Source organism: Columba livia, chromosome 9, assembly GCF_036013475.1.
Source record: "Columba livia isolate bColLiv1 breed racing homer chromosome 9, bColLiv1.pat.W.v2, whole genome shotgun sequence".
Lineage (NCBI taxonomy): Eukaryota > Metazoa > Chordata > Aves > Columbiformes > Columbidae > Columba > Columba livia.
The window spans coordinates 9,025,740-9,052,703 of NC_088610.1; the positions used below are offsets into that span (position 1 = coordinate 9,025,740).

A 26,964-nucleotide genomic window follows, 5' to 3' on the forward strand; every position below is an offset into this window, starting at 1 on the left:
AGGTCACACCATGGACTGCCCCAGAATCACAAAGGTGTCAACTCCACCAGAGAAACATTTTTGAATCAGAGTGTCTAGAAGAAAAAAGAAGTATTTTTTTTATAAAGTATCAATTTGAAGAAAATAACAAGGGTGAGGAGAGAAAGATTTCTATGAAGTTAACCCTCGCTAGTAAGGTGACAAGACACTTGGAGACCACACTTTCTCACGTCCATGGCTGTGGCCTCTGCGTGCCAGCGATGCAGGGGTACGCACGTCTGGAGTTCAGCAGCCACAGCAGCGCACACACTCCTGGGCTTCCACCAGCATCTGGGCTTTCCCAGGTAGCCACAAAACGTCACAAACCCTGCATTTCCCTTTTTCTGCAAGGTTTATTGCCTGCGAAGTTGGTAGATACTAAGTCTTTCATTAAATTATCATTTAATCGGCTCAGTTTCTTACTTAACTCTTTCTTCAAAATTTTGAAAAGGAGTAGGTTGCATTTCCCACATGCAGAAACAAAATAAATGGCTGTTGGAAAAAAGGAGAGTGTTCAATCTCAGTCAGAAAATCTGTGCAGATTAGAGACACAGACCTTAGCTCTGAACCTCAGCTTTGCTGGGGCTTTCCTATACATTAGAAATTTCCAAATAATATGATTCATAAGTCCAGCCAATGCTTGACCTCATTTGTTTTGCCACAGAATGACATTTTTTTAATCTCCTCAAGGAAAATGAATTCATATTTCAAAGAAATTATGATTTTAGCAGTCTGCTCATGGATAATAATGAGAAAAGTACTGAAATCATTAATCTAAAGCAGCTTTCAAAATATGCCAAGCTTCCAGAATAAAATTTAAAACATTGCCAGTCCAACCTACTCAGTATATCACTCCATTCATCACAGTGCCTCTGTCTATGTGCATTAAGCATACCGGTGTTAGTGAGAAAATGATTATTTTCTGCATTTCCATTTTTCTCCATTGCACTTTCAAACACCCGTATTTACAATGTGGTGATGTGTTTCACTTTGCCAGCCCTAAAAGCCATGCTTGCAGGATGCCGTCAGCAAGAGCAGATTTGCAATATAAATGAGTTTGCATCTTCCATTAGTTCTACTCTTCAAAGTATAAACTCCTCCACCACCTCTGTTCTACGTATTGTAAAATGCCTTTGGTTTTCCCCATGGTCAATGACAAACTACAAAAAATGCTGCCATCTTGTGTTTAGAGACAAATTAACACACTGAAATTTTTTAAAATCTGGATTTTAAAAGACAAAAGGAGGAGCTATGTGGCCGGCACATGATGTTGGAGAAGAACTAAGTTAATGAGTTATGGAAAAGTTGTAGCTTCACTTAATAACTCAGCATTTAAAACCTCATATTCAGAGCAAGTGCTGAACCTGCCATCTCTTGCAGTCCGGCTCAAGGGACCACACAATTTCCCCAGGCTGATCTGGAGCCTGTTCAGCCTGCCACCGCCTCTCAGTCCCTGCTGTGACAAGTCACTGTGCCCAATGACAAACAGCAGCAGCAGAACAAGCAGAGGTTGCCTGCATATCAAGAATGCCCTTTATGTAAGAAACTGTGTTAATGCTTCAGAGTATGGAGAACGTGTAAGACATGGTGTAAGGAGCCATTGAAGGAGGAACGTCGTTTTTACAAAACTGGAGACCTGGCGCCTGACCCCAGCAGGGGGAAGGACTGAGAGATATCAGACTGTGAATCCTTAATGTAAAACAAAGTCTCTTTGAACTAATCCCGGAATGCAAACTGATTACTGTATTTAAAAAGTTAAGCTGGGGGAAGGGTAACCAAAAAGCCAGGAATCCATACTTTAAATAACTCAATAAGGAGAGGGGATTGTTAGAATTAGATGAATGAGACAGATAAACTGAGGCAGGCATCGGGTAGTCTGCAAACCCTGCAGTACCAACCAGTGGGGAACAGGGGAGGGAATTTGCAGCTGGGATTTGGGGTAGATATAAGCAGGGGCTTTTTGCCCTATTCCGTGTGCCTGCCTTTAGGTAGAACACCCTGTCTTGCAAAATCGTTAATAAAATATGCTTTGCTGAGAGTTCCTGCCTGGGCCTATTACTTTGGCAAGATGATTGCTTCCTGCAGCGGTAACACTGCCACCCTGACAAATGATAGCGTGTGTATTCCTCAGGTGGAAAAGCATGGTTGCTATGGAAACGGCAGCTCTAAATATCTGTTTTGACTAAGTGCCACTGTTTTGTTTTATTTCTCTATATAGTTAATATTAAAATCATGTTCATGTGACATACTCCTTTGGAAATGCTCTATTGCAGTCTATCAGGATCAGTTTATCCGAACGCTATTGTTAACCTCGGTTCAGTAAATCTGCGTGACTGAGACAAACGAGGTGACCTGCGTGATTCACACTGTGAATCTCTCTGTGTTAAGAGATCCAGCTCGACACGGAAAACAAAACCGGCCAGATGAGGCCTGTGCAAAGGCGCAGGTCCCCATGGGCCGCCCCTCGGGAGCCCACGGGCTGAGCACCGACCTGCGGGGCCGCGGCAGCCGCACCGGCTGGGCTTCTTTTCTGTTCACGGAGAGCGGGATGTGCTGGTCCCACAACCATCCGAACCTCCCCCCCTCACAGCCGGTTCTGAGCTGGGGGCAGCGCCGGGCACAGGGAGGTGTCGGTGCCCGGGGAGCCCCGTGCCCGCCGCAGCCACCCCCACGGTTCACGTCGCTGCTTTGTTACAACCCGGGATGCAATTTCTGAAGGAACACGCCTCTCTGTGCTTTTATAAATGAAGCTGGGAGTCCTGCAGCGTGCATCACTTCACATTTATATGAATTTTATTTGATCTGCCGTTTCATTGCCCAGTTTCTCGGTGTCATCCAGCCCCTGCGCGTCCTCCCGGCGCTGCCCGCCAGGCAGCCATTTCTCCCCGCCTCCCAGATCGCTCAGGACCGAACACACAACCGCCTCTCGGACCCCCGTGGCGGTAACCACCAGCCCGCCGAGCGCTCCGTCCCCGCCCCGCGGCTCCTCCCCGCCTCTCCCCGCCCCGCCGAGGCAGCCAGTGCCGGCCGGCCCGGCGCACACACCCCCGTCCCGCCGCCCCCCGCGCTCCCCAACATGGCGCTGGTGCTGGCGGCCGAGCGGGGTGGTTGCTGCTTCTGGGCGCTGCGGCGGCGGTGAGTGCGGGGAGGCGGCACACGGCGCGCCGGGCCCCGCGCTTTGCCCGGGGCGTCCAACGCGCCCGTCGCCGCCTTCCCCGCCGGGGCGGTGCGCGCTGTCGCTGCCGTTAACGGCGGTGGAGGAGGCGGCAGCGGCCGCGCCCGGGGGGGAACTGGCGGCGGCTGCCGGGCCTGGCGCGGGGGAGGCTGCCCAAGGCCGAGCCTGGAGCCGGGCTGCCCGGGGGAGCGGGAAGGGGAAAGGGGCCCTGCCCTCGGGAGCAGCGCGGGAGCCGCTGCTCGGTGCCGTGTGTATGAGGGATTCGGTTACCCCGAGCTCCTCTGGGGAAAGAAAGAGCAAAAATCCCCAACTAGAGCTTCAAGCATCGTTTTAGCAGTTGGTACAGACTCCATGAGACTGTCCTGGGTGCTGGGTTTGGTGAGCAGGGCTGAGGAGCCGCTGTGGCCTCCCCTGTGTGGTGTCCTGGGCAGGAGATGCTCGCCCTGGCAGCTGGTTATTTATCAGGAGTTCAGGAAATGCCCCGATTCCCCCTCTCTTTATTAAAACTGAGCTGCTGGTTGTGTGGTGTCCAGGAGGTCTCCTGTCCTCTTGCCCGACATTGTTTAAAAATTGCTGGACTTGATCTGAGATTCCAAAATTGGTTTATATGTTAATTAGAGCAGTTCCAAGAGCTTACTTTTACGGTTTCTTCCAGCCACTTAGCCTTCTCTATCTGATTTCTTCAGTACTTTAGTTTGAGGTCTAACTTATACTCCAAAATTCTTCGTAGCTCTTCTTTCTTGCTATCTTTCACATTCCTCTCGCTTGCACCTTATATAAACAACTTCTGTGTCCTTTTTTAACCATTTCTGGTTTGTGATTGTTCCTGTTTTTTTTCCTGAATACTTCAATTGACATCTTTGTAATAAACACAAGATGTTGCCCATTCTGTTGGCTAGATTTTTTTTTTTAAAAACCAACTTATGTTGACTATTTCAATTGGAATTCTGCTTAAAAAAAAAAAGCGAAGGGACAGTTTCTTCTTTCTGTTATGTCTAAATGAAAACCCTTTTAATGAGAGATCTGGTTAAGTTTGCTTAACCTGCCTTGTTGTACTCAAATATGTTCTGTATAAGTAGTTGTATCAAAAGCTTCACAGCCACGTTAGTCCTTCTGCCACTTGAAAATAACAGTATCTTAGTTGCCGCTTCTTCATGTACTTCTTTAACACTTCTGTGTGTTTATAATTCTACAGGCAATGGAACCAAGTGCAAAGATTTGTGAAATGGGCCTCAACGATAGGTAGGAAATCTAACTTCTTTAGCTACTGATTTTAGAATCAGGGGATGTGCTCAGTTGTAAGGGACCCACAAGGATCATCGAGTCCAACTCCTGTCCCTGCGTATGACAACCCCACAGTTATTGCTTTTGTAATGTGGATGGTTTTACAGTTAGTTTTACGTCATTAGTTGTTTAAAAATGGTAGGTTTTTTAAAGTAAATATTCAATATTTGTATGGTTCTTGAAAACGGTAGTCTATAGCTTACCTAACAGAAATAATCTTTAATGTGTAACCAACATTTTGAGTAATATTATTTGTCATATTTAGGTGTACTCAATGAAAACTGTTTATTTTTGTGGTGTTGTCCTCTGAGTCCTTTTCTGAGACAAACATTGCAGAGTCTGTGAGAACTATTTTTTAGGCGTAACGGTATTTAAACAATATATGAAGGAAAGTAAAAAATATTTAGCAAACTGATTTAAGCTTTCCCTGTTATCACGTTGTCTAAAAAGACAAGTTACAGAATTCAGAGATACATTTTAGTTTTATTAGTTAGTTTTAAGCTATTTAGTTCTGCCTGTGAGGTCTCTGGCTGTGCTGGCCTTGTATCGTGTGTTAAGCTGTTGTCATGAGGCTCAATAGAAGCTAGATGCTTGTAAATTGCTGTTTAAAAACAAAACAAACACAATAAAACCACCACAAACATCCTCCTCCCCACCCAAATCCTCGTACCTTGTTATGTCTTTGTCACTATGTATCAATGGGGAATAATGCCCCTCAAATTGTGAATCACTTGTGCTGGGGAGGCGAACAGGCGTTAATCATTTCCCAGTTGGTGCAAAAAGTACACAGTAAATATATGAGCATCAGGTTTGCTGTTTTAGGGTTAGAATGTATTTCTTGAACTGTAGAAAGAAAAAAAAAGTCTTAAATTGAACATATTTCAGCATAAGTATTGTAAGGAAAAAATTCCAAGACCAGCATGGAAATGCTTTGGGTGAAGCATGTGTTTTTTCATTATTGGAAAAAATGCATAAACACTATAAATGATGGAAGAGAAATCTGAATTTTAGAATTGCTTTATTTTCAGGAAGGTTTTGAAGGATTTCTTTTAAAAATTGCTTACTGTGCTTCATCCCTTTAAACAGGAGGTCACAACATAAGGAAGATTCTTATCGCAAACCGAGGAGAAATTGCATGCAGAGTGATGCGAACAGCGAAGAAAATGGGCGTGAAGTCTGTAGCCGTTTACAGTGAAGCAGACAGGAATTCCATGCATGTAGCAATGGTGAAGTATATTAAATTCATGATTAACGCTCATTCACAACAGCGTTTCTCATTCATAAGTTCAGTGTGAAAGTAGATGTGTGTGCTAAAGCAACTGATTTTCACCTCTGTAGAGTTATTTCCAGGTTTTCCTTGAATCCATGAGGAGTTTGCCAAGTCTCTGTCTCGGCAGCTGAACAATTTTCAGGAAGTGCATTGAGGTTTGGCTCTAACTCCGGAGTAGCCACTGGAGGTTAGAGAATGGACTCTGATTTTTGGGAAGAAAGTCAGAATTTGTTTCACCCAGTTGAGTCTCCCCAGGAAGAGAGGCAGTGATTTAAACTGTTGCATGCTCGCAGTCTGATAAGCAATATGAGTGCAGAAATTGAGTTAAGCTTGCTTTTATTATTCACTAAACGGTCTGTGTTATATGTATTTTTTTCTACAACAGGCAGATGAAGCATATTGCATTGGTCCAGCACCTTCCCAGCAGAGTTACCTGGCCATGCAGAAAATAATGCAGGTGGCAAAAGTCTCAGCAGCACAAGTAAGGAAATAATGACTTTAAATCTTCCTTTACTTCCATGCTCTTTAGTTCTTTATTTTTACCCATGGTGTTTCCATCTTGTGTTTCTTTAGCACTCTACTGAAGTTTCAGGGTTTTCTAAGCTAAACTGATATAAAAATAGGCTGGTAATGTTATTCTATTTTAGGCTATTCATCCAGGTTATGGTTTCCTCTCAGAAAACACAGAGTTTGCAGAGTTGTGCAAGCAAGAGGGAATCATCTTCATAGGTCCGCCTTCATCTGCTATCAGAGATATGGGTATTAAGAGGTATCTGTTTCTGATTTGTTACTTGGTTATGCAGTTTACAGTTTGGCAAAGCTAATTCTGTTAACAAATGACCGGTCGCTCCGTAATTGTTTTATTCTATCAGTTCTTTCTCTTTTGTTTTTATGGCTTTCTTCAAAGGGATAAGCTTCAGGGTAAGAGATGTGGGATTACTACAGAGTTAGAAACAATCAAGATTGTTCAGTTTTTAGGATTTTGGTCATTAAATACCTAATTGATCCTAGTTTTCCAGATTTGGGGCATTGCAGTGTTATATAGGTAAAGGTTTAGCAGTCAGATTGGATGTCATGTATATTGGTCAAAAGCATGGTAGAAAACACCCACCATATCATCAGGAGTTATTGCGGCTCATATAAAATGGAGTGATAAGTTTTGTTCATCACAGAGGATCATATTCTTAGTTACTTAGATCAAAGAAATGTTTCCAGGGTATGGAGTATAAATCGAGAATATGGAAATAAGGTTATTACTAGCACATGAACTATGTAATATTAATTTCAGAGAAATACTTCTTTCTTACTTCCTGATGTGAGAGGACATTATCGAATTTAACTAGTTTCATATGTCTATTTGAAGTTATTGTTACACTTGAATGTTTTATGTGTGGTGTGAAGCCAGCCTGTATCATGAAAAGAGTTGTGCCTTTGTACGACTTTAAATACAGTTTTGACAGGACACAGTGTTGTAGTTTGAAAATGTGAGGTTTTGACCTCTGTAACATGAGTCAAAAGATAGGAAAGAACAGTGAGCCTGAAACTGCTGCTTTTGTGTGCCTTGGAGGAAAAAAAATCCCTGTTCAAAGCATTTGATTAACTACAGTCCAATTGCATGTAATGCAAATAGTCCCTTTGAGGTCAGTGGAACTACTTTTGTGAGGAGAAATAATATTGGGAACATATACAGGTTTGGAGATTAAAGTAAAAGGAAAAAAAAATAGCTGTTTTAATTCTAAACGTAAAACTGTTTTGTCAAAGCACTTCCAAAGCTATAATGTCTGCTGCTGGCGTTCCTGTTGTTGAAGGTTATCATGGAGAAGATCAATCAGATGAGTGTCTGAAGGAACATGCCAAGAGAATAGGATATCCAGTGATGATTAAAGCTGTTCGTGGGGGTGGAGGAAAGGTAAAAGAGCCAATCTGTTCATTCTGTGCTGTCAAGTTGTCGTGTCTCGGTGTCCGTAACTGAATATTCTGAAAGAAATCTTTAAAAATGAACTGGAAAACTACTTTTTGTTAAAATGTATTATTCACGTCCAGTCTGGCACTATGAAATCCCATTTCCTTTTGTTGTGCAGTCAGGAGCAATATAAGTAGCTGATATGAAATGGAAGGGTTTTGTTTATTTCAGTGGATCTCCAGTAATTCAGATAAACAGAAAAGTTCTGTGGATCTGTTTGTGTGAAATTAGATGACTGTAAATCGTTACTTTGTCACAGCTTGTGTTCTCTCTTTTTTTTCCTAACAGTTTAAAATGTTGTGTTATAAGTGATTAGAGCACTATTAAAATATTTGCTGTCCAGACACATTTTAATGTACCATGAATTTCCTGTTTAATCTGATTTTAGTCTGAAATAAATTTCTATAAAAATGACATGATAGAGAATTACAATTATTTCAAAAATAGCTATATTTGGTTTTTAGTGAAATCAGTTTTTCTTTGCCAACCTTGGAAAATTTCTATGGTATTTAAGAATAAAATAGAAATTTGTACTCACCCCATCAATGGAATGGTAATATCTAGGTTTTACACTTTTTATGGCACTTGCAATGGGACTTGCTGGGATTATCTTACTGGGAGTTGATAAACAATTTTGCTAGAGTTTAAGAAAGAAGGGGAAAGTGTTATCATTAAACTAATTCATTGCTGTTTGCGTGCAGCGAGGATTTTTATGCATATCATATTTTTAGAAATTTAGATATACTTTTTTCTGTATTTTAGGGCATGAGAATTGCTCACTCAGAAAAGGAGTTTCTGGACCAGCTCGAATCAGCCAGGAGAGAAGCAAAGAAGTCTTTCAATGATGATGCAATGCTAATTGAGAAATTTGTAGATAATCCAAGGTGAGAAATGTACACTCTAACATATTCCACTCTTACATTAACATAGCTGTTTTACAGGTAGGATGAAAATTGGTCTTGTATGTTTTATTTGCACTACGGCAGGTGTTAATTTAGTAAAAATTGTTTATAATGTATTGAATTTCTTGTAATGACTTTGTTTTGAATGATAAGAATTAAATTACCACTGTTTCGGAGACACAGCAGGGACATTTAAAGACATTGATATTCCTTCTCGAGTGACCTTTCCAAATTTGATTTACATCTAGGAAAAAAAATCCCTTTATAATAGTTAAACTTCAGACCTGAGTCAGACGGTTGTGGTGTTTCTGCTGCCATCAGCTGTCTTAAACTGGTTATTTGATCTTTCTCTAGTGTGATATTTCAAACAGAAGTTGCAGTCTTTAGCTCATGCCTGACCTGTGAAACTGAGCTAGTTTATTTTTTTTATAAAGAACTCAGAGTTCTATTTGATACTCTTGAACTTTACATCTGTTTTTCTTGAAGCATCACTATAAAGAAAGCATTTAGTCTAAAGGAACCGAAGGCCTGCTTATGCTGCCAAGTGGGCATGAGAACTATCTAATGAAATTATTGGGGAATTTCTTTTGCCAGCATCAGAGGATTATCAGAATGATTACACGTTTTTGTTAGTTTTATACATAGAACGAAGTTCTGCCACCTAATAGTTGTCCTCTGAAAGGGCATGTTGAAAAATATAGTGTGATTCCTGAGCCAGGGCTGCTGCCCCTTGTGAATTGCTACACAGAAAATTCAGAGGGAAATAATTGTTATCAAATAATAGTGAAATGGTTTTATTTTTATTATAAGAAAAGAATTAATAAAGAGGCAGCAGCCTCTAGATATGTATCTTGCTTATCTTATGACCTTTGAGGTTTCACTGCATTTAGAATCTAAAGGTCATTTATTAAAGATCATTCATTTAGGGGACTGAGGAAGTCCAAACCAGTTGAAATCCTGCATAATAGCAGCTTCTTTTCTAGTTTTGTCTATTTGAGGTCAGACATTTGAACCTAGAAGAAGTCCTACTGACATGTACAGGATTGCGTACAAGTTCAGAGTCTGTTTGGGTGAAGTCAGTCACAGGATTGGGGCTTTACTGAAATACATTGAAACATCTATTATTATGGAACAGGCATGTTGAAGTCCAAGTGTTTGGTGACCAGCATGGCAACGCAGTCTATCTGTTTGAAAGAGACTGCAGTGTGCAAAGGAGACATCAGAAGATCATTGAAGAGGCACCAGGGGTGAGCAGAAAGTTCTCATAATATTTTTTTATGAACCGACATATTTTTGAAGTAATTGCTAATCCCTGTTGAATTTATTTAGCAGATAATAATTTATTTGTAATTCTCAATACCTGTTCTAATTGAAAAAAATTACTTTTTTAGGAAAATGATTCTTAGAAAAATAATTATGCAAATTTCAAGCATAATGTTGATAAGGATTTCGGTACAGTTGCTAAATACCACCAAATATTCGTGCATAGTAGATTTAATATCACCAACACTCACAATAACTTATTATCTTTTGTGTTATTAACAGCCAGGAATTAATCCTGAAGTTCGAAAGAGACTTGGAGAAGCTGCTGTCAAAGCAGCTAAAGCAGTGAATTACGTGGGAGCAGGTAAGCCTGTGGAGGAATGGCTGCTGCAGAGATGTGCTTTTAACTTAGCAAGACTTCAAGCCTCAAGGCAAGTGGTGTGTGATTGTTTTAGAATAAGTCACACATCCCCCAATTCTTTTAAGGTTTCAGAAAGTCATCACATAGTTAATTCTGATGTAGTTACAAATTTGAATTAGCATACCTGGGCTGAGCTCAAGACTGGTGGCAGCTGGAAATAGAAAGAAAAAATTTCAGAGCAGATAATTGAGGAAACTAGATTGTTGTTGGAAAGTGAGCATTATGAATGTTGTTAATTTTGAGCGGAGCAAGGGAAAAATAATTTCAGCATACAAAGAACAATATATTGAAACGGTAAAGCCTTTAAAAGAAAAACACAACTCGCTATGAAGCCCACACTGTTTCCCAAATCAAAAAGAACCTGCTAAAACTATTTGTGACTTTCTTTTCTCACTGCTTGCTTTGGGTACTTATTTTTAAAACATAATTACACACTCTATACATATACACAATAGTTTAAAGAGTCTTGATGCACTTTTTACCAAATGCAGCTCTTACTGTAGAGTGGCTGATAAACAGCACAGGGTATGTAAATGTGCAAGGAAACAGCCCTTCTGTTTTCAGACTTCAATTGCGTGACCCTTTAAGATAATTTGTATAGGATTTAATGAAATTTAGTGTATCTGATTTAGAAATAGTAGTCTTGTCCTAGCATAAGTGAATTAAGTATCTTAGGTGCCCATTCTGAAGAAGTCTTGTTTTGTTGAAGTGCCCTTTTATTAAATGCTTCAGGAACAGTGGAATTTATTATGGACTCCCAACATAATTTTTACTTCATGGAGATGAATACCAGACTGCAAGTAGAGCACCCAGTTACAGAGATGATCACTGGAACAGACTTGGTGGAATGGCAGCTTAGGGTAAGTGTTAATGGATTTTATGTGTAGAGTTCCTCTTGTCTGGTGAATAGTACTCTTTGGTATTTATTATGAGACACCAGATGGGTTTTCAGATCCTCATCTCCTGTTCAACTAATGGGGTAGAGTTTCCCTTGCTCCAAAGGAACATCTTGTATTACTGTATTTGATCGTAGAGCATTGTGTAGATGCTCTGAATTCCAACAAAGTATTCTTCTAGTTGTATAGAGAAAAAAAATGGGTTTTTTAAAGCACTTTAGAGAGGCTATAGAGAATGTGGAAATTGGGAGGAGTAGGGTCCTGATCTTTCCCTTACCATGCTTAAAATTTTTTAAAACTCGAGTTCAAATGTATCTCTGGCCCAAAAATCATTCTTGCATCAGGCCGTAGGAGGAAAACTCTTCACAAAAATATGTGTCTGGTGTTATACCAGTATAGTCACATTCTAAAATAATTGTATAGTGTGGACTGGAAACAGGCAATTTCCTCACACGCCCAATTTGCAGGGAGATTACTCACATGTAGTGATAACAAGGAGTTTTGGACTTTGGCGAATTGCAAATGAAAACCAGTTCTTGTTAGAGAAATCCAGCAGTGAGGACAGCAGCACACATTGAGCTGAAGTAGATAGCGTGGGGGAGTGTTTGTGTAACCAGAAAAATAAAATAGCAGATGCTGATGCAAAAAGGAGAAACTTTTGTCTTCCTCATCTGCGAATAGAAATTGAACATTGAGTGCTGAGTTGGAGCAGGGATCAAACAACACTGGAAGAAAGAGAGAAGGCAGAAAGATTTCAGTTGTCTTACTGTGTGGCTTAATCAGCCAATAGGTAACAAATGTCCCTTAGTTCTTGGAGAGATTACTTTTGTGAATCTGTATAGTGCTGTTTCTTTAAAGACTAAATTACATTCTGCTGTCTCTGCTGAAATCTGTAGTTTGGGCACAGAAGACATAGTGTGGAAAACTCCTGACGCTTCAAAACAAGATGAAATGTTGCTATAATTTTTTTAATAGGAACTTGTATTTTCCCATGTAGATGGATATTGTGTTACTTCCAGGTGAAGGGTCTGCTCTGCTTAACTACAGCAGGCTGCTTTTATTATTTTGTCCCTAAAAGCCCTGGTTTTCCAGTGTCAAACTGGTGTGTTGCTGGTGTTTGTTGGTATTCGTGTATTTGTAATGTGAATTCCTTTGAGTAATTAAATGATGTTTCCTTCCCTGTTAAAGGTTCTCAAATTGTTAGAAATCCACCTATAGAAACATTCCCTTAAATGTGCAAGTCCCACATTACGTGGAAGACTCAACAGCCCAGGCCAGTAGTGCTGGCTGCTTGTAATCCATTTTATCATCTGCTTTTGGAGCAATTTTTCTCTAAAAAAATGTTGTCTTGGTTGACCAGGCTTTAACTTAAACATTTAATTATTTTTGACACAAGCAGAAGAAAAAAAAGAAGTTCCATTATGTTTTAGTTGTGTGAAATATTAGGAGATCAGTTTACACAATAATGATTTAAAGTCCTTTGACTGATGATTCCCAGAGAAAACAAAGGCGTAACTTCAGAATTAGCCTTTTATGACCTACCACGTTTTTCTCCTTGTGCTTTTTTAAAATCTACTTTCTAGTTGTTCATGTTTAGAGGAAAGATATTTAATATTTCATACTTTGGGACTCCAGAATATTAATCCTGCACTAAAGAAAAATAACTATTATTTTCAGGTTGCAGCAGGAGAGAAGATTCCCCTAATGCAGGAAGAGATTCTGCTCCGGGGCCATGCATTTGAAGCCAGAATATACGCTGAAGACCCTAATAATAACTTTATGCCAGGGGCTGGGCCATTGTTGCACTTATCCACCCCACCGCCTGATCGTTTCACCAGAATAGAAACTGGAGTCCAACAAGGTAAAACTGAAGGCAGGGATGTAATCAGAAATATTTACATCAAAAGCTTTTCTTTGTAAGTGTTTCCCTCTTTGGCCTAAATAAGTTTATCTGACAGGGTCTAGTTATAAAGACAAATCTCCACAGAATTATTCTTCCTTGTGGTTTTCCAAGTACTTTGGGTCAATCGCTGAATATTTTCTTTACCTCTTTATTTACCTGTATCCAAATATTGTCCATTGGATCATGCTGGTTTTATTCTCATCACAGTTTATCAGTCCTGCATTCTGATTGCAACAAAGAAAACTGAACTTGAGTAATGTTACCCCTACAAAAGTCTGTATGGAAGTTGTCCTTGGGCTTGAAATGCCAGGTTACATAATTAATGTTCTTTAAGGACACGGAGAAATGTGGCCGTCAATTGTGTCAGTGTTTAGTGCCGTATGGGTGCAGTACTATGCATTACCAGCTTTCAGAAATAACTTGGTTTAGTGTTACAGCATTTTTTAAATATATTTTAGGTGATGAGGTTTCTGTTCATTATGATCCGATGATTGCAAAGCTGGTTGTTTGGGCTGAGGATCGTCAAGCAGCACTGAGAAAGTTGCGATACAGTTTGCGTCAATATAATGTAAGTAGAAGGAATCCAGTATGATTTCAGATCTTGAGCTAGCAAAATAGGGATAAAATACTGCAGTGAAACAGAAGTGGTTTCTAAGAGGGAGCCTGCATTGCTGCTGCTGTTTTGGATTTGTTATTTGTTTGCAGAGCCTGTATTTTTTCCCAATTTGCAAACTGTTTTCATTGGAGGATTGAGGAGAGATAAGCGTGAAGTCCAGTTTTACACACAGGTTTTTTAAGTTTGCGATACCTTCAGCTGGATGATGCAGCTGGGACTTTGTAGAAGAGGAAGGCCAAACAACAATGGTTTTAATTGTAGCGTGAGCTTTCTCAAACTTAAAGGAATTTGTAGGTGGAGTTTGTGTTAGATGGTGTTTACTTGTAATTTCTAATTTATAAAAGGAATTACTTTGTTGAACCATGTGGTAAAGAAATAATGGAGTATTTTTTTATGCTGTCCGTTGTATTGAAGAAGTGGTCCCTTTTTCTCCTATATAAACTACAGGTGTTACATTTGTATATCTAAGGTTTGACTTGAGGTGAGACAATATTATTCGTATAGAATTAATTTAAACTTTTAAATCAGAAACATAAATGTGACTGAGGTACTGAAAAAGTTTGGCCCACTATTATTTTGGCTAGAAATGAAAATTGTTGCGAGTGAAAGGGAGAAAATAATTCCCTTGTGGTTTTTTTTCAGAATTTTCTTAGTAATTCTGTCAATAAGTGCTGACAGCACAATATATTTACCAGTTTCACTGATTTAGATAAAATAATTAGTTGTGTTTTCCTGTTGTCTGCATAGGTATTTTGCACTGCAGAAAACGAATAGTATCTAGTAAATTTATAAAGTCACCATTCTCATTTGTTACTATTGAAAGATCAAATACAGACTATCTGGAACTATTATAACTCCTTTTTAATAAGAGGCACTTTTCATATTAGGAATGTTATTTTAAATATTCAGAACATGAATTTTCAAAACAGTAGTTTTTGGTGGTTTTGGGTTTTTTTGTTTGTTTGTTTGTGTTGTGTGGTGTTTGTTTTTTCCTAAATTACCTCCCATTACTATTGCTGGGAAACTTTCTTTGATTTAACAGTGGACAAAGGCCGAGTTCTGAAAACAGAGTGCTTTTGAGAAGGCTACTTTTTGTTTGTTTGTTTTTCTTTTTGCAACAAATGGTTTCATTGGTAATGAAACACACCACTTGAATTAATTACATTTTATTGGTAACCTTTATGTTTCGATGGCGCCGTCTGAAGAAAGATTCACCTATCTATGCACAAATTGAGCAGAAAGATGTATATTTATTCATAACTTCAATTTGGCAATGTGCTTCTTTTTCTTTGCAGATTGTAGGATTAAGCACTAATATTGATTTCTTACTGAGCCTGTCAGGACACCCCCAGTTTGAGGCTGGAATTGTGCACACTAATTTCATTCCTCAGCACCACGATGAACTGTTTCCAACCAAAAAGGCAACCCCACCTGAAGTTCTGTGTCAGGCAGCTCTAGGACTCATACTGAAAGAGAAAATGCTAACAGATGCTTTTAGAGATCAGTCAAATGGTAAGGATCATTCTTTTGTTTTGATTTATTTTATTGGATGAGACAGTGCTGTGAGCTCATGTGCAATTATTTAATTTGCACGCTCCCTTTTTGCCTTACTTTGTATCTGCTCAGGGTTCTGCATTCTGTCATCTGTCAGATATTTATGCACAGAACAGATATCACTTTTGTTAAGGGGCAGATATTGATTATATCACCACTGTAAGGTTCAGACTACTTCCCACAGCACTTCAGATGGGCACTGTCTGGAAGATCTTGGGATTCATAAAGAGCACACAGTGACACTGATTACAGGCATGAACAGTGAGTATCAGTCACTATTATCCCTACAGCTGGCCCAAGGTCTTCAGAGGTGGAGTTTGCCTCTGCTAAGGCTGGGAGAGGCAGTGGGGTTTAATGGAATGAACAGCCCTCCAGGAGCTGAACATTCCGGAATTCTGACACTGTTAATGGCTATACCACTGGGACATGCAATTGCTTTTAATGAAATCTTCATATAAATCTAATATATGCTGCCAACAACCTTGTTAATTTTATATAGTCTTCCACTTAATCCTGGAAACACGGGAGAGTGGGACTGGAAAGATTCCTATACACTATTCCCTTGCCGCGAGAGATAATGAACTGGTCACTCAGTGTCTGATAGGTGTAAATCTGATCCTTTCTCAAAACCACCAAGTAACAGAAACACCCCACAATCTTCCCAGGCAGTTTGCTGCCATGTTTGACTTCTCTTACAGTTGGAATTTTCAGTTGAAGGTTAATCTGAATCTGCTGCGTTGCAGTTTAATTCACGTGCTCTCTTGTCCTGTTCAAGGGTGTGTTTGTGGCCAACAGTCAATATCCCTCTTCTTAGTGAGTGCTATGGTTAGTGTCATGTTTTCTGTAGGTTACACAGGCTCAGTTATTCAGTGCTGAAGCTTGAATGAGGGGTGTCACTAGTAACTATCTATTACGGTGATTCCCCGTTTTTTATGTGCAATATAAGCAGATAAAGATGATGGTAGTAATAGTGGGACATTGATTGTTATGGTGTAAGTTCTAGGTATTGTGTTCTGTCAAGGTGGAATGAAAGTAACGTATCTGTGTATTTTGTGTTTTAGATAAATTCTCACCATTTGCATCCAGCACTGGTAGAAGAATAAATATGTGTTATACTAGAAAACTGTCTCTGCTGGATGGGGAAAGCGGTAAGTTAATAAAAAAGTGTGTGAAGGGAGAGGAGATGTTTTATAGCTACTTATTTTGACTGGTGCTTGAAAATTCAGGCAAAGAAACAGCAATTAGAAGCAGTATGATTTTAATGCAGTTTAATCTGGAAATTTACAGAGTTGTATGGTTAATCTACACTGTTAAATCTTGAGGGGATATAAACCAAATTCAAATGATGCTACTAATGTACATCATTTAAATGAGTAAGGTTGAGATTTTTAAGACCTCAGTGCCATTGACTTTTTTTTTGCTTCACTCTGGTGTGAAAATGCTCAGTACTTTTCCCTGTGAAAAATCTGGTTTCTGTCCAGATAACTTAATATAGATTTCAGGTCATAATATGAGGTGTTCATTTTTGAAAAACAAATTGTCTAGAATTCAATATGAAATCTGCAGTGTGTACTAAGCTAATTTGAAAACACCTGTTCTTTTCTTAGTATTGGTAAGTCTTTTTTTTTATCAAGAAAGGCTAAATATTATTTATGTGTCATTATTCTTCAGATGCTATAATTGAATCTACTCACATACACTTATTTTGTTTTATTGCACAGTTGTGGATGTGGCTGTAAGTTACAATCAAGAAGGGTCATACAATATGCAGGTACAAGTCCTTTTTTTCAGATATTTCATTAGATAAAAGAAGAAGTTTCCTGTAGTTTCTGAGTTTCCTGTAGGCTTCTCTCAGTATTAACTGTTATTAAAGTTGCTTCATAATTATTGATACAGGATTCTGGTTTTGGTTTGCTTGCAGCCGTTGTTGTAGACTATTATTTTGGCCCGAAATCATTTTTGCTAGATGCTGGATTGGCATGGAAGAGCTACTGAAATGCTTTTGAAAACTAATGCTAAGAAAAGCATTTGTTTTTCAAGTTTTTAAAGATCTTACTCTTTATCTTTCTCTTCCTTAAATTTGTCTAAAACATTGAAAGTTACATTTAAATCTGCATTTAAAAAGACTTTTTTCTGCAGGACTCCTGCTTTATTCTGTGCATGAGATGGATCTCCTGTGGGATAAATAAAAGCTTTCTAGAGCTTTGTCTGTAAGATAACACTTTTCCAATTTCCACCTTCACAATAAAAAAAGTGATTACCAAATGAGACTGAGGAGTGATGAGAGTAGTAAATCTTTTGGTTAAATAATTGAATGATGCCCCATAGCATTGGCTTCTTTCTCTGTCTACGCTATGGAGAGAGATCCTATGAGATACAACTCTTTAAACATTGATAATTTTGTGTGTGCATGTGTGATGGTCTCTAATTGTGTGGCTTATGGGGTTGTGTTTGGCAGTGTTGAATAGCTTTTTTTGCGTCACCTTGAGTCGAATGGATTTTCTATCCAATGTGGCACGCAGAAGGATTGCATGCTTGAGAATGCGGTCTCTCTATAGTTAAGCTTCTTGTTTCCAATATCCAGAATATTCAGTATTTCTGAACTGCTTAGACTGCATAGAGATGAGTGTGCTAGAAAAATAGTGAGAAAAATATTATGCTTTTGTGTGTATAACCACATGTCGGGTTACTCAAACCCTTACTTCTACTGATATGAACATTGAGATAACCCACATCCCCTAAGTAATACCCAGGTTATTTTGAGTGTATTGATTACATATGTAATGCAGGAGAGCTTTTACGCTTCAGGCTTATCTCATACAAGTAATGTCAGCAAAAAATAAAAAAAGGCTGAAAGGAATGAAGAGTGAAACTTTTTGGGGAGGGAATTGCAATGGGGAGAATGTTGACTCCCAGGGAAGAGGGAGATGGGGCTTGAGATGGAAGTGGAGCGAAGCTGGAGATAAGGGATGGAGAAGCACAATGGGGAGCTGATGATGAGGGAGATGGTGCCTCTGCAGTGCTACCAAACCCATCCTGAGGCGGGTCAGCCAGAGCAGGTTGCTGGGCCATGGAACTGGCAAACATTCCCAGTGTTGCCCTCATTTGTGCCCCTGCTCTAGATAGTGATCAAGCAAAAGGTTTTTCTTCCCTCAAGGGATCAGCATCAGATCAGCAGTATCCTTTCAATGCATGTTATAAGGTCTTCAGTCAGTGGGGAAAAAAGTATGTGACTCTGTAAATGAAGACTGAATTTTATCTTATAACATGCAGAAAGATCAGCAAGTCTCTGATTCTTTCCTCACAGCTAAACAGATCAGTTAAATGTAATGAACTTATGTTCATATTCATACTGTCTTTTATATTCTGAAGTTGTGGCAGAGATGTGGTTTCCACTGACATAGGTGGAAGGGTTACCTACAAATAAATGAACTTTCCATTTGGTCTTTTTGTTGCACTCTTGGTGTCTGATTGAGACTGTCCCTGTTACTGCTCTCCTCTGCTCCTTTGTAGGTTTACTTGAATATATTGTGGTTTTTGTATTATAAGCTTCCAAAAGTGAGGAAGTTACCTGTCTTTTGTGGAAACTTGTCATGTGAAGTGAACAGTATGGATTTTGTCTGTTTGAAGGAAGCCAAGATGTGGGGACAAATTAAAAATACCAGATTCTAGTAGCATCACTAAACAGAATATTCTGTTTGTTTATTTATTCATTTGTTTTTTTCCTGAGAAATAGTATACCTTTGTATTTTGCTGAGTGCTATTGCATAGTTTGTGATAAAAACTGTCCTCAGAGAGCACATCAGCTGATCTTGTGAGCTGATTGCAGTGGATACAGAATTCATTCTGTTAATTGTCAAATAAAGGATACATAAGATTTTTTAAAAAATATTTTTAATTCCAGAATTATCTATGAAGAGTCACAGGTTATGAGTGTATACTGCAAACACTAACTTTTGGTTTATTGTTCGTGAAGGGGTAGGTTTTGTCCTTATAAAAGCATTTGACTTTCAGATTCAAGATAAAATGTACCTGATTTCTGGAGAGATCTTCAATGAAGGTGATTCAGTTTACTTGAGGTCTTCAGTGAATGGAACAGTGTGTAAGTCCAAATTGGTCATTTTGGACAACACCATTTATCTCTTCTTTCCGGTAAGGTTCCTTTCTTTATTATCACAAGTATAAAATTTCAGAGTTTTAATCCATGTAAATAAACAATATAAATTTCAATAGAATGTCAAAGGGAGTCATCATTTCAACTTGTTACATTGGCCCATAATGTTTTGATACTTGTTTGATTTACAGCTGTAATTAGAAGTTAGTTGCTTATGGTCAGTGAGTGAGAACATCCATTGCTGTTAGAAAGGTTATAAAATAAATTCAGATGAATCAGAGTTGCAAATGATGGTTTGGGAGGGGAGAACACAAAATATTGAAATGGTCAAATATCCCAAGTTTGTTGTAGAACAGTAGCAGTTATTTTAAACTGACAATTATTTGAAAGTGCTTGTAACTGATTTTTTTTATTTCAGTGTGTTTAATTTTTAATATTAAATGATAAAAAAAATAATCTGTGGTACCAGAGTGGAGTGTGAGGTGAAGATCTCAAAGAAGTCACAGGAATTTTAGGGCATGGGTAGGATACCGGGGAGAATGAGCCTTTGGGAAACTGAGTAGCAAGTCTGAGGAATTAGGGGATTTTCAGTAATGGTAAGAATTTTTCATTAAAATTTCATTGTGAATTAAGAAACACTTTGTGAATTAAGAAACATTGACAATGCTTGGCAATGAAGATGCCAATGTCTGTCTTGTAGCAATCTGCCTACTCCTTGTGCAGACAGCCTTTACTCATTTTGTAAAACCTTCTGTGCTGTTGCTGTGTGAACAGGGAAGGTGTGGGTTTGGGACAAAGGTCTGTATGGAGTCTCTTTTTCACAGGGGTCATTCCTTCCTTGCTGATCCTCAGCAGCAGCAGGTGTGGCTTTTAAGTATTTGGGCATTGGCGAACTATTAAACGCACCCACAGCCTTCTTGATGCTCTGGCCCCAGTCAACTGGCACCTTAACCAGTTGGCTGGTTTGCCTGAAGCTGGATCTGTTTTTTCCCTGTGTGTCAGCACGTGTACTAGTGCTGTTATTTTATGTTGTTAACTCAGATGTCATTGATTTTACTTCTGTAGGAAGGCAGCGCTCAGATTGGCCTTCCCGTACCCAAGTACTTGTCTGCAGTGAGTTCGGTGGGAATGCAAAGTGGTGCCGTAGCGCCCATGACAGGCACAGTTGAGAAGGTAATTATAATAATACAGATAGGAAATTAATTATCCGATACATATCCAAGTTCACTCTTCCAGAAATGGTGCTTTTTTTTCCTGTACTGCCATGAAAGAATCAGGGCCAGAGTGTCAGTCCTGGGTGACTTTTCCCAGTTGGAAAAAGCTCTATTTATTCGGACTTTTTAGCAGCCACTCAAGGGTTTTTTCAGGCTTCTCGTCTTCTCTTTTGAGAGCTCTGGAAGATCTGAATATTTAACTAATCTTACCGCTTGAGTAATTTTTTCTTAATTACTTTCTAAGTCAAAGTTCCCTGCAGTGATACAGGCTTTTTGATCCATTTCATCTGACCGAAAGGACAAGATGATAGATGGACTTGCAAAAAAAATTAAATATTTGGAAATGCCTTTTTTGTTAAACTGTGTGTTTGACTGATTCTGTTTCCATTTTTGTTTCTTTTTCTTTTTCTCATTAAGTCTTGTGTATTTTCCTGTATGGTGGAAAAGTTTCAAAACAAAAGAGATTTCCAGGAGAGTTTAGTAGTAGTAGTTTATAGGTGGGGAAATTACATATTAGAGAGCAGGGTAGGGGAAAGGGACCTGGGGGTCCTGGTGGACAACAGGATGACCATGAGCCAGCACTGTGCCCTTGTGGCCAGGAAGGCCAATGGCATCCTGGGGTGTATTAGAAGGGGAGGGGCTAGTAGATCGAGAGAGGTTCTCCTTCCCCTCTACTCCGCCCTGGTGAGACCACATCTGGAATATTGTGTCCAGTTCTGGGCCCCTCAGTTCAAGAAGGACAGGGAACTGCTGGAGAGGGTCCAGCGTAGGGCAACGAAGATGATGAAGGGAGTGGAGCACCTCCCTTATGAAGAAAGGCTGAGGGAGCTGGGTCTCTTTAGCTTGGAGAAGAGGAGACTGAGGGGGGACCTCATTAATGTTTATAAATATATAAAGGGTGAGTGCCATGAGGATGGAGCCAGGCTCTTCTCGGTGGCAAACAATGATAGGATAAGGGGTAATGGGATCAAGCTGGAACACAAGAGGTTCCGCTTAAATTTGAGAAAAAACTTCTTCTCAGTGAGGGTGACAGACACTGGAACAGGCTGCCCTGGGAGGTTGTGGAGTCTCCTTCCCTGGAGACATTCAAAACCCGCCTGGACATGTTCCTGTGCGACCTCACCCAGGTGTTCCTGCTCCAGCAGGGGGATTGGACTAGATGATCTTTTGAGGTCTCTTCCAATCCCAAACATACTGTGATACTGTGATCATTCTGCAAACAATAAAAGGCATGAAGCCCTTCACAGGGTAGAGTGCACTGAATGTGGATCTCTGACATACCGAGTGAACACTCTAAATCAGAGTTATTGTGGAAAAGCCAGGTGTCTCCTGCAATCTTTCTGGATTTTGTTTTGAAAACAGCTTTAGTGACTGGCTCCAGGAAGAGGTTCTGGACTTTCTATTTAAGCACAGAAAGGGTAGAACATGTATTGTCTCTTCTAATGCTGCTTGTTAGATAAATAAATGGCTTCCTGGTCATCCCGTTAGCTGTTACTGATCCTCTGACCCCCTTGAGTATTATGTGGAGAACTCAGATACCCAATTCAACAATAACAAAGATACTGTGAGGCTGGTTTTGCAAAGCCACCGTCAGTCAGTGGGTTGTGCTCGCCAAGATCCACCTGCTGGTTTTTAATGGTACAGACATGTGATTTTTATTTGTTTCCAATTTTCTCTTGAATTGTAGGTGTTTGTTAAAGCAGGGGATAAAGTTCAGATCGGAGACCCTCTGATGGTTATGATAGCTATGAAAATGGAGGTGAGTGACGTATAAAAGGTTTTAATTACTGAGAAAATAAAAACCTGTTCATAATTTAATCGTTTTTGATTGCATTATTGAAGTATGATGCAGATTATAGCTCGCAGATGTCAGCATCACTTTATATGCTGTAGAACAAGCGTGTCTCACTACATTTTAGAGGATTATATTTGCTCTTATTTTAATAACCAATGATGATTATATAATCCATAGTATTCTGCAGATGTTTTAATATTCGTTTGGTTAGATTTGTCTGTCCCTGTCTCCCCTCCCCAAAAGCCTGTAATTCTTTCATTTTTCTAGCAGAAAACTCAGTATCTCTCTTGTGACTGTCAGGATATAAGCCTATGGAAAGCCTGCAGCTACTTCAGGCAGAAATTCAGCTAATAGTCACTTTATAAATATGCCCAGGATATTTCTTTTTGTTTATAGTATTTTTATTATTACTTCCATAAAGTTTTACCGAGAGTACACTAAATGTTCTCTGTAATTATCCGTGTGGCGTTCAGTGGACTAGTATTTTGGCCATTATATCCTGTCACATTGCTCGACCATGGCTCACATTGCTTGAACTACAGCTTTGTAGCCTGAACCGGTTTAGTTTGGACTATTAGTTTATTTTAAACCAGATTGTGTCAGCAGAATTAATGTTGTTGAGAAAATTTGCCTTTCACTTATTGTGCCCTTTTGTAAATGACACTAAAGTTACGTGAAATACGACATGTGTGCACTAAAATTATTTGCGATTGGATGCTAAATGTTTCTGCCTCCCCAGCTGATATCTCAGTCTGACGTTATCTAAGTAGTTCTTTTTTTCAATGCTATTGAGATATAAAAAAGCAAATTATTATTTAAACAAATTCTTGCTTAGATGTGAGGATTTAATATCTGATATTAAACACTTTGATATTAGATTAACCCTGTGTAGAAAATTACCAACAAACAAAGCTACAATGGAAAACTAACCTGACACAATAGCACGTAGAGCAATTTGAGGATTAGTATGTAATGTAAATATGTTATTCCTTTACTGTCATTAGTAGCTGTATTTGTATTTCATCTGGATGTTGCCAAATATCTGCTCAATAAAAACTCTTCCTGGCCAGTGAACAAAAATATCTTCAGTGAATCTGCAGCTTCCTCTTAAGGGGATAAATCTGCTATATGATTAACAATTTGGACTAAAACTGTATTATTTCTGCTCGGTATTTATTATAATAACAAATAGTATTAGTGAAGTAAAATAACATTTAGCTCTTTATACTTCAAATTATAGCATTATATAGCTTTTTTGTCCCAGGTATACTTATCAAAATACATATTGATGAGAAAATAAAACTTGCAAAATGACTAGGATAATATTTTAAAAGAAGGTTTAAAATAAATATACGTGTCAGCGGAAGTCATTCATTGTGTTCTGTTCTAATTGCACCAGAAGAGAAATATTAGCATATACTAGCATTTGCTGGGGGGGTGGGAACCAAAGCAAACCACTCTACTGATAGCCTGTTGATGTGTTTCTGTGCAGCACACCATAAGGGCTCCAAAGGCAGGAGTGATAAAAAAGGTTAATTTCCAGGAAGGTGCCCAGGCCAGTAGAGACGCTCCACTAGTTGAATTTGTGGATGAAGAGGATGAGTCAAAATAAAATTCAAGGAAGGTGCATTTTATTTTTTTCTACTTTGTTAATTTTTCTCTCCGGAGAAGATTTCTTCATATTTTCAAACTGTTTTGTATAATGGATTGAGGAATTGGTTTCCTCTGCAGTTCCTACATATTCTGACTGTAAATTATACTGACTTTGCTGAAATTTGGATATTGTTATACTGTAATTGTATATGTAACTCACGGACCTACATGATTGTTGTTCAGTTGTTACGTTTGCCTGTGAGGAGGCGTTAGACTGGAAAAAGATGTGGAACTCCTAAGGGTGGGAAAGGTTAGAAAGGACTGTATGTTACAGACAGGTAGGCTCCTACTTTTGCATTCACAGATGCCTTTTTTTCTCCTGAGATGTGAGAGCATTGATTTGAAGGAAATCTGAAAGGTGACAGTTACTCTGTGAGTTCATTTCTCTGGCAAAATCCCAGTTTGTGGCTTATGCTTTTGCCTGAATAGGGCATTCAGGATTGTTCCTTAACCCAGGATCCCTCTCAGTCATTTTTGTTGCATCTTTTTTCCCATTTACCTCAAAGAATAATGAAAATTTGCTTTTCAACAATTATTTTAATATTCTTTGAAATATATGATACAAAGCATTTTTAAAATACATAGCTATACTCAAAGGTGGAATGTAACTGCTTTCCAAAAATACAATTTGATCTATAAACATGAAATTGTAGTGCAGAAGGATGATCAGCTTATTTAATACTGTTGTGCCAAATAAAATACTGACTTCAAAATCCTTATTACTTTTCCTATATTGTTCATATTCTAATATATTACTTATTGGCTGAGATGAAGTATACCAAATTCTTTACAACAACATGAAATGTGACTAGGAATAATAGAAGGGAAAATTGGTAGTTTTTTGATATGCAAAGAAAATATTTCTCTGATGCAGGATACTGTTCATTTGCCATAAATTTATTTTAACTTATTTAAAAAGCACCTCAGAGAAGCAGGAAAAGGGAAAAAAAAAAAAGATATATTTTAGTTGTTGCAAACTTGCCAAATCTCTTCACTTTTTAGTTAAGGTGAAGTTCTGCTTGTCATATGAACTTTTGATACACTAGTTTAAGATGATAGCATGGTTTATACTGCAGAAAGGAACAAACGCAGATGTTGCAGTGATCCCAAATTTGTAGTTACATCTCTGCAAATGGATTATTTTACTTATCTGAAATCTAATTTCTGAATCGATCCACAATGTCACAGGGAATTCTGATGGGATTCTGTAACTGTGCAGCCTTGCCCGCAGTGCAGACAAAAAAGTAATGGCTCTGGATGGTCTGTATATTAAAAGCAAACTGTAATACTTTTCAGATTTCTTTGTAATCCAATGGCCACCTAACAAGAAATTCCACTTCAGTGATCACCCTGTAGGATATCGCCACAGTGATTTTTATGTACTGCTAAATAAAAATTAAGCTTCACTTTGAATGTTGTTATTTTTCTTCATTTTGGTCTTTCCTTGGTTGTTTATGTTTATGCGTGAGGCTTTTAAGGAGCTGTTCGTGTGTCATCATCTGATATCTGACAGACCACAATCTGCAGATCACATTTAGGAGGCATCAATCCAGACACTCATAATGGATTTCACTGCAGGTAAGTTTAGTGACTGGTTTTATTTAAAAATTGAATCTACGTGCAGAAACGTGGACTCAGTCACGAAGAAACACTGCAGCTTGGCATTTGTTTTTTCCTTTCTATGTGACATTGCTGTGTTTCTAGACCTTCTTTGCTGCACTGAATCTGTAGCAAAACAATAAAGCTCACACCATGAGGCTCTCTGTCCACTGAGCCTGCACTGCTTGCTTCAGCCAGTGAAACAAGAACATGTTGCTTAGAAGCCAATAAAGTGTTTCCCTTGGGAATGAAAGGAGACAAATAATTTACAAGCTTTAATTTTCCCTCACTACTGAAAATAAGCTGTTAGGGTTTTTTCTCTATAGGTTTCCACTGAGATTGATTTTTCAAATAGTGATTTTTTTTTTTTTAATTGCAAAATAAGTGCTCTCGCTGAAGTCAATGTCAGAATTCACACATGCAAATTGTTTTACTGCAATGTGACTTAATTCAACTTAGAGATGTGCGGAGGATTATTAAAGGTAGATTGTTCCTGTAACCTAGAATTTTAATTTACAAAATATTCAGAATTTTTCTGTTTATTACAAATAAATCCTTGGGTTATGAGAACTGAAAAGAGTCATATGATAATAACATAGCTGTAACTAAGCTGTTGTCTGTAGAACGCTGTGGTAGAGTAAGAAAAAACTTGGTAATTGTTTAACATTATCTCTGCCAGTTTTTAGTTATTGATATACCTTTTTAAATAAGTGCTTGTAGTTCTGATATGACAGTCATATATATTACAGAAACAATGAATCTGAACTGATTTTAATTATAATCATCATCAAGGGGAGAGGTCAGGGGTACGTGGTTCACCCACAGTTGGTGGCCCACAGGAGAGACCGAGGGCATCGGTGTTCCAGCCTGTGGCTTCTGGGACACCAGAGCAGAGAGAAGCGCTCGGTGAGCTCAACGCTTGCTGTACCAGGTCAGAGACATCCCGCTTGGGAACACGAGAGTCACCAAAATGCCAGCCCTCCATCAACTTTAGTTGCCCGCCTGCGGGGATCTTGGTCTCTCGTGCGCCCTTTGGCTGCCATCAGTTACTGTAGTTTACACCCCGTGAAGATCTGTGGCGTGGGGCCTGAATTCACACGGAATCAGGGATTAGGACACTGGGGTGGAAAGCGGGAGAGCAGTACTGTGATCTCATTGCAGCCACTGACTCACCGTGACTTCAGGCAAGTCACTTAGTAGGTATTTGCCTGTGTTTCCTCCTGCTTAATGAGGTTCACGTTAATCAAAACACTGCAAAATTTCTGGACGCAGTGATTTGTAAATAATTATGTTTGGTGCTTGCTGGCAGATTTGTAATTTCAGA

General features: G+C 39.0%; 1 protein-coding gene across 1 annotated transcript; it reads left to right on the plus strand.

Annotated features, from left to right (window-relative positions):
* The first annotated feature begins 3,042 nt into the window (after positions 1-3,042).
* On the plus strand, positions 3,043-25,454 carry MCCC1 (methylcrotonyl-CoA carboxylase subunit 1). Its single transcript, XM_065073780.1, has 19 exons — positions 3,043-3,153; positions 4,389-4,435; positions 5,564-5,703; positions 6,133-6,228; positions 6,395-6,516; positions 7,509-7,656; positions 8,473-8,594; positions 9,748-9,859; positions 10,158-10,239; positions 11,029-11,156; positions 12,870-13,053; positions 13,554-13,663; positions 15,007-15,223; positions 16,327-16,413; positions 16,987-17,036; positions 19,280-19,417; positions 20,445-20,552; positions 22,281-22,352; positions 23,881-25,454. The coding sequence occupies exons 1-19, from the start codon at positions 3,095-3,097 to the stop codon at positions 23,998-24,000; spliced, it is 2,142 nt and encodes a 713-aa protein (XP_064929852.1). The 5' UTR covers positions 3,043-3,094; the 3' UTR covers positions 24,001-25,454.
* The last annotated feature ends 1,510 nt before the right edge of the window (positions 25,455-26,964 follow it).